At 42.3% G+C, this 7,569-nt stretch overlaps 1 protein-coding gene across 1 annotated transcript; it reads right to left on the bottom strand.

Moving 5' to 3' along the window:
- Window positions 1-2,749: 2,749 nt before the first annotated feature.
- On the bottom strand, window positions 2,750-6,995 carry ren (renin). Its single transcript, XM_076027063.1, has 9 exons — window positions 6,743-6,995; window positions 6,287-6,434; window positions 5,746-5,869; window positions 5,085-5,203; window positions 4,801-4,997; window positions 3,990-4,112; window positions 3,713-3,854; window positions 3,485-3,586; window positions 2,750-3,259 (listed from the first exon to the last, which is right to left on the bottom strand). The coding sequence occupies exons 1-9, from the start codon at window positions 6,817-6,819 to the stop codon at window positions 3,098-3,100; spliced, it is 1,194 nt and encodes a 397-aa protein (XP_075883178.1). The 5' UTR covers window positions 6,820-6,995; the 3' UTR covers window positions 2,750-3,097.
- Window positions 6,996-7,569: the final 574 nt, after the last annotated feature.

Here is a 7,569-nt window from a genome sequence, read left to right as displayed (position 1 = left end):
GTTTATCCTTTTTTTTTTCACAAAAGTTCTATTTTTAATGAAAAGAGACAGTTCCCCGAGGAATCACGAGCTGTGGAAATTCTTTGAAAAAAAAAAAAAAAAAAAAATCTCATTCACTGTGCACTTGTTGATTATTGGCCGATTGTGCACGAGCCAAGTCAGTGTGGGCAGCACACATGACTGTCCCAAAATAAAAACAGAGATTTACACAAGTTTTGTTTTTTGCAGTTGTGTCCCTTTCACCTGCACATGGCAATGTTTCTTGTCCACTTGGGGTAAATGTTGTAAATGATGTCACATCATATTCAATTTGCTTAAAATGCAGTGACCCAAGATGTTCAGCCTTTTTGAGCCAATTTTGTCATTAAAATGTCAATGGTGCCTCCAATTTGATTCACTCTTGAACAGATTTTGACTACAGGCAGAGAAATTTTACACAAGTATTATTATTTTTATTATTATTTATTACCTTCTTTATTTATTTGGTGTTTTGTGACACATTGAGAATCTGGTTTCTTTCAAAGGAGTTTTATTGTCATTCCAGTCTGCACATGACAATGACATTGTTTAATAAGGTCAACATTAAACAGACCAATGGGACCAAATAATTCATGATAATTCAAGAAAGATAGAATAATTATGCACCGAAGGTTTTGGTTTTGTGCAAAATAGCTTAACAGAAACATACGCTGGGGTGGGTGGACAGTGAGGTGGTCCTTTGCACAATTCCTCCAACATCCCTCTGTAGGAGGAAACTACAGGACACCCCCAGAGATCAACAGTCTCACAGCTGCTGGAAGGAAGCTGTTTGTCAGTCTTACGATCCTGTTCCACATTCTCCGCTGCTTTCCCCCTGAACGGCGAAGTGAAGGGAAGAGGGCTTCTGAGAGGTGGAGCACTTCATTATGCAAGTGGCCCTCTTCGCGCATCTGGTTGTAAATCTCAGTGGTCCGAGGGAAGCTGCTTCCAATCCTCTGTGCTGCTGTCATTTCCTTGCTCTCTACAGCAGAGCGGCTGCCATGCCAGACAGTGATGCACGAGCCGCGGACAGGACTGAGCCTCCAAGTCCCACTTACCTCTGTCTCCCGAGGAAATAGAGGCACTGGTGACAGTCCTTAACAAAACAACAAGCCTTGTTGCTCCTAGAGAGGTCCTCGCTGAGGTGAACACCCAGGCGCCTGAAGCTGGAGACCACTTTCAGAGGAGTAACTGTGGTTCTCCTATAGTCAAGGGAGGAAAGTGGTATCTTTTTTTACAGAAAGTCCTCAATCGTGCCCGATGGTCAGAGATGCAACCGACTACTGCTGTGCTGTCCGAAGACTTCACCATATGAGAGTTGTGGCTCCGGGCAGAAGAGTCATGAGGGTGAGCAGGAGAGGGCTCAGCACACATCCCGATGCTGGGTCTGTACTGAGGTTAATGGGGAGGAGCATATCGTTCGTATTCTGACCGTCTGTGGTCTGGCGGTTATGAAGTCCAGCGCCCAATTGCAGAGGGAGGTGTCCAGTTCGGGTGTATAGCATTTCTGAACCAAGATACACACGGTATGATGATTGTGCTGGATGCATTAGACAAGGTGTAGATGAGAGTTGTTGCCTTTGGATAGCGACACTGAGTGGATATTAAAACTTTCTGAAGGATCTCAATGATTGTGTGAGAAACTCACACATGGAAAAACTCTTGAAGAACATCTTGAAGAATGCGTAGTAAATTTTAGAGACAGTCTGGTATGTAGTGTCCCGGGAAGAGGAGGATGTCTCAGAACATGAAGTTAAGGGCGGGGGAGATCCTAAATATGAAAGCAACTTTGAAGATGAGCTTGACTCATCTCAAGACAATATCTAACAGCCGGAGGAACCCTACAGCCGACTGCAGGAACGACCCCATATGTCCAAGAGTCAACAGATTGAATGGTTTTCAGTTTCTGATGGGTCCCAGGTGAATTTTTTTAGAGCAGTTTCAAAACCTTAAACATTTTATGGGTCTGTTTGACCCAAACATTGACAAGGGTTCAAGGATAAATGGGCAGAATACCCTCCTAAAGAAAACAAAAAAAACAAAAAATCAATGGTACGCATGCAGTTCCTACTTAAGCCCTTTTTATTTCTTCACACTATGCTTTGCACGACGCTTGACTTGAACTTGTTATGACAACAACAACAACAACAACAGAGGTCATTGCTGTGTTTGGACATGACGTATATGACATCTAAAAACTGTGTGATGCGGACGTCCATGAGACCACAGCACACTCTTCCACGGTGTGTTAGTCCATCAAAGCCGGATGAGGCCAGGTCCTAAGACACTGGAGGCATGTCTGAATGATGTTGACAAGACTTTTTCTTTAAGTGGTAATGGACTAACTTGGATTTGTATCCCATCTTGTAAACAACTGTGCCTTCCAAGAAGGAAAAACACAGAAATCTCAACTTTTCCAGTCTTTTGTTGTCCTCATCCGAGCTTGTTCTCAATGCTGTCATCTCCAGTTTGGATTAAACAGATTTAAAACAAGGTCCAGCTGATGTAATGTAAGCTGTGTGTAATGTTTAAAAATTATTGCTAGTCAGAAAGATTAATTTTAGATATCATATTATTTTATAAAACACTATCCCAGACTTTTTCTTTCCCCCAATCATGGTTTCAGTGAATAATGAATCTTTCTATGACAGTTCTAAAACAATCCAAACTGCAGTAAACTCAAATTGAATTCATTCAAAGTAAATAGAGAAATAAATATGTATACTTATCTATAAGTTTATTCTGAAATGTCATGTTGAAAATGTTGTTACAATACAGACTTGGATGGCCAGAGGTGTCACACACACATTGAAGTTAGCTTTTGTTGTTATAAATTAAAACATAAAAGATAGTTATCTGGTAAAACATGTAGTTTTAAAAGGAATGCAGGATCTTTAAGAAAAGGCTTATGGGTGTCCCTTATTGTGTATTGTTCTCTACCTGTTTACACAACATATTCCATTGTGGGTTACCAGAAAAAGCTGGTAGAAAAGAAAAGGGAAGGTGTGAGACAGAGGGTGAGAAATGATTTCAAGAAAAAGAAAGAGTGGCAAAAAAAAAAAGTTGTTTCACTTCATGGTCAGACTGCTGTTGCAAATCCTATTCGATTATTGCGGCGGTCAAACTCTGTGTAGTAGCGGGCAATGAAGTTGGCACCCAGTATCCAGACTGGGCCTGCAGGAGGCGGCACATCCAAGCCCCGGAAAGTGACAATGCAGACGTCCCCTTCAATTTGAGATTGCTGGACAGATAAAGGAATGTAGTTCAAGTTATTACACTCTAAAGTTACAAGTGTACTGGATGGGGGATGTTTCAAGTATTTAAAAAGTGCATTTGCCAAAATTTCTCTTCTTACACAAAACCAAGACCACATATTCCAGATATTCCTAAACAGAGGACTCGTTTAAATTGGTGTCCCAGAAAATTGAAGCACCAAAGAAAATTGTTGTCGTGTCATGATGCTCACCCATAGAATGTAATCCTCCTGAGTGAGCGAGTACTCGTGGCCACCGCCCAGGTGGAGCGTGATACTTGGTAACGTCTTCACCGCATCACAGTTGACTTTGTACTAATGAACATCACAGGGGTGGAGCACAAACAGAGAAATTAGGTTTGTCAGGGAATATCATGTTCTTTTTTTTTGTAATTTTATTTCCCGTTGGTGAGAAACAAAGTTGCGTGCGTGAACGCTCACCCCACTCTCATCCAGCTGAGCACCGATGGTTTTCATCAGCACGGACACTGAGGAGGCCGGGCCTGTGATGTAGGAGGAGCCTGTGTCAATCACAGCTGTGCAGCCCTCTACGCAAAACATCATCTCCATCCCCACTGAAACGCTGCAAGGAGTAAAGAGGGTTGAGAAAAAAGGGAAAGTGCCCGCCCTTTTTTGCACTGGAGAATAGATACAGGCACACATTCACAAAAACATGCTGCGGAAACACAGGTTGTCTTTGTTATAGCAGAGCTCTTACCCTTTCATGGTTACCTCCCATTTGCCCATCTCCTTAGTATCCACATAATTGAAGTCGCCTGTGTAGTAGTCTGGATCTGTGCCGCCGAGGACCAGTTCTCCACCTGGAAAGTGTTTTGGGTCTCTGAAAAGGATAAATTGATGGCCAATTAACAGCATCTCTTACGTGCTCATGCCTTTATTCTCATCATGACAAAAAAGGCATTCATGATTTCCATGAATGTTTTAAATCTCGACTCGTTTTAACCATCTGAATAATAGTTTGTGTTGACCTCAGCTGGATGGAGGCCAACACACCATATGGGTTCTCTTGACTTGACTGAACATGCAGGGCGTTTTAAATGTGTTTGTCTAATGTAAAAACTCTACTCTACTACTAGTTTTGTCTTTTGTCAAAAAAAAATAAGATGTTTAGAGAGAATTTGGATTGTTTCCCTGTGATACTTGTTTTAATTCTAAACTACAAATGTCATCACGCAAACATGTTCCTGTTTACACGCAGTAAAAACAGCCTTTTGAATTACATTATCTTCAAAGGAAGTTTCCTAAGCTTCCTTCAACAGAAACTTTTACTCATGGATGTGGACATCCATGACTGACAGCTGTTTTTCGTTATGTATATGTTATTGATTGTTATTTGTGAGGACAATTTAGCGCAATTGATGAATGTTAAAATCACTTGGAAAATAGTTCTGAAAATTATTGTTTTTTTTTAAATTACAGTTATTTCTTTGGTTATTTCCAAAAGAATGAGACTTTCACTTTATAAAAGACACCCCAGTCATATGGGCATGGTTCATCTTTAAGCCCACCTGCTGTAGTAGACTGAGAACACCTCTTCCTTGAGAACATGCTGAGACATGATGCCATCGAACACCGGCGTGATGCCATCAATGGCCACGTTTGGATAGCCCATCCCCAGGACTCCGTCGAACTTCGCAAAGATGAAGGGCATGGCCGACAGAGAAGTGGCTTCGGCAAACACCTGCACCACAGGAATGCCGCCCACCTACCAGAGAAAAAGTAATTTGAGGACCAATGTTTGGACATTTTAGAAGAGGAAATATGATACACAGGGTTTTTACTTTGAACTCACCACGACCACATCCTCGCTCAGGAAGCCCCGGACATTTCCAGAGGCGTACTGTATGGAAAATCCAGTTCCATTTTCGATGTGAGTCTGAGATCTGGAGCCATCGTACCTGTTGTGAGTGACTATGGATGCAAAAGTTATTTTAGTCACAGTTAGAGTTACTTTACCAGCATTTTCTAAAGCCATGAAGCCCCCATAAAATGTGAAAAAGTCCATCCCTGATTTATATTGCTCACCTTGCTATTCAGGAAGTGTAAACTAAAGCACACAATTCTAAAAAAAATGAGCAGTTTGTGACGTAACAGAGGAACACACAACAAAGCACACAACACAGATGCTAAAACAGAGGGCTAATTTGGCTGTTGCCTGGGGAATTTAAGTAATTATTCATGCGTGGGGCAATAACTGCAAGTTCAATCGTTCATTTTTGAAAAGGAGGTACGTGCTATCTTGGATTTTTCTTGCGGCAATAGAAAAGTCTCTGGCTGACTAGTAGAGCAACTGCAGGATGAAAAAGAAAAATCTGAAAATGGTGATTGATTAATCGTAAAATCAGGGAGTTCAGCTTGAATTGTTTATTGGTCATCGTCATCTGCTTCAGTTTCATAAAAAGACAATCGTTTGCAGCTGATCGCGTTTTACACCCCAATGCTCCGATACTTACAACAGGCGGTGGAAAATGGGGAGCAGCTTTGCGAGGGTATCCAAAGGTTTGCCGATCCCGTGTCAAACACCACGTTGAACATCTGGGCCGGAGAGCCAATGCTGATTTCCCCAAAGTACTGAGTCTAGTAAAGGTGCAAAAATCAACAATGGCAACTGCACACAATGGAAAAAGTTCTGTCTTCATTTAAAGATGTTTTAAGTCAGAATATATTTGACGTGGTGGCCATATTAAAAGAAATCACATGGAGATTTCGGTGCAATGCATTGAGCTGAATTTATCAAGGCTTAGTTCTAAGTGTGCGAGAGTTTCTGCTGTCAAAATGCTAACTAGCAGCATCTGGACCGTTTTGACCTGATTATACCACAGCTGGAGCGCTGCTGAGCCAAAATGGCTGTGATTAAAAAGAAAAAAGAAAAAAGATCTGTTTTAAATTATTGCCATTTCATCTTCACTGCTCAAGACACCAATCCAGTTGTTTTACCTCTCGCTCTGCACATACACATCTCCTTAAAACCTGTCGCTAATTATACTGGCTTACGTCCAAGTAGTTGGTTAGAGGTGTTGGAACGGTTCCATTGTTGGGCTCATCTGCGCTCCTCTGGGCCAGCTCAGTCAACACCTGCTCCACAGAAACACCCATTTCCATCAGTGTTTCTCTGATGGATGGCATCCTCTTGAGCTTGACTCTGAAATCACAGCCATAGAAAAGCCGTGATTTAATCAGAAACACGCCCTAAGTCTGTTGCCTCATCCTTTGTTTCACACACTTGTGGTCATTAGCCAAACATTGAAAGCTGTAATAAATTGCAGACCACTTCGTTTGGAACATTTAGACAGGATCTTATATATATATATATATATATAAAAAACAAATGTTAATCAGGTGTTGGAGAAGCATTCGCTCTGGTAATGAACCAATAAACTTTTCGGCTCTGCTCCAGCTGCTTCATCCAATCTCTGTTTAAAGCAGGCGGTGAAATAAAGAGTGCCTTACCGTCTTAATGCATGGCTCGCAGATGCTGCCACTGACAGGGTGAGTAAACACATCCAGTGGTTGATCAGTAGTGCCATGGCGTGGTCTCGGATAGCAAAAGGGGATCTTCCTCGATGTCAGGCCAGCGATAGACACTGCTAAAGCAAATTTGTTGTTTTGCGTTTTTGTGAAGTAGTGCTTCCTTGATGAAATCAGAGACGGCTACTCTCGCCTCTCTCTGTGCTGCCCGGGAGTCCAGCTCTTTATATCACGTCCTCCTCACCATGGTCTAACGTACAGGCCACTTACTGCCTGGCAGTCTTTCCGGAGGTGGCTCCCCTCCTCCCTTTACCCTCCAACCTTGGTCCCACAACCCATCCTCATGATAAACTGCTCCCAGAGAGAGGTCTGATCTTTGACCTCTCGAAACACACTAAAGACAGAAAGCAGGGGTGCAGAGCTCCTGAGATTGCTGATGTTCTCGGTGGGACAGACACCTTGTCTCCCTGGTGGGAAGGCACCGTGAGACACTTTGAGCTATCAGGGTAAATTAGCAGGATGTCACTCAAGAAGCAACTCATTTTAGACTGGGGTTTTCTGCAGACAGTGCCATGCAAACATAACTCAGGATGATTTTTACTGTTGGAAGATTGATTTAGCAGTAAGCAGCACAGTTCGTGGGCTGGTTCATTTCTCATGTCTTCTTTTATTTTCACATGCAGGCTGTGACTTGTTTGGAAGGCTGTCAGGCCTGCGTTCCGCTTGTCTCCACGAGTTCTTTTCTCAGTTTTTGTAACGATTCCTCATAAATGGGCGCGTTCAAACAAAACATTTTGCAAGGAAATTTT

This window comes from Nelusetta ayraudi, unplaced genomic scaffold, assembly GCF_046127955.1.
Source record: "Nelusetta ayraudi isolate G7.1 ecotype Tasmania unplaced genomic scaffold, CSIRO-AGI_Nayr_v1 ptg000019l, whole genome shotgun sequence".
Lineage (NCBI taxonomy): Eukaryota > Metazoa > Chordata > Actinopteri > Tetraodontiformes > Monacanthidae > Nelusetta > Nelusetta ayraudi.
This window is presented reverse-complemented; position numbering and strand designations above follow the sequence as displayed.

Bases quoted from the DNA above. Each gene is read 5' to 3' on its own strand.
- ren (XM_076027063.1), bottom strand. From the start codon at position 6,819: ATGGCACTACTGATCAACCACTGGATGTGTTTACTCACCCTGTCAGTG. The intron at 5,870-6,286 runs GTAAGCCAGTAT...CACCTTTACTAG, and splicing joins CTCTAACCAACTACTTGGAC to ACTCAGTACTTTGGGGAAAT. The intron at 4,998-5,084 runs GTGAGTTCAAAG...TTTCTCTGGTAG, and splicing joins TGAGCGAGGATGTGGTCGTG to GTGGGCGGCATTCCTGTGGT.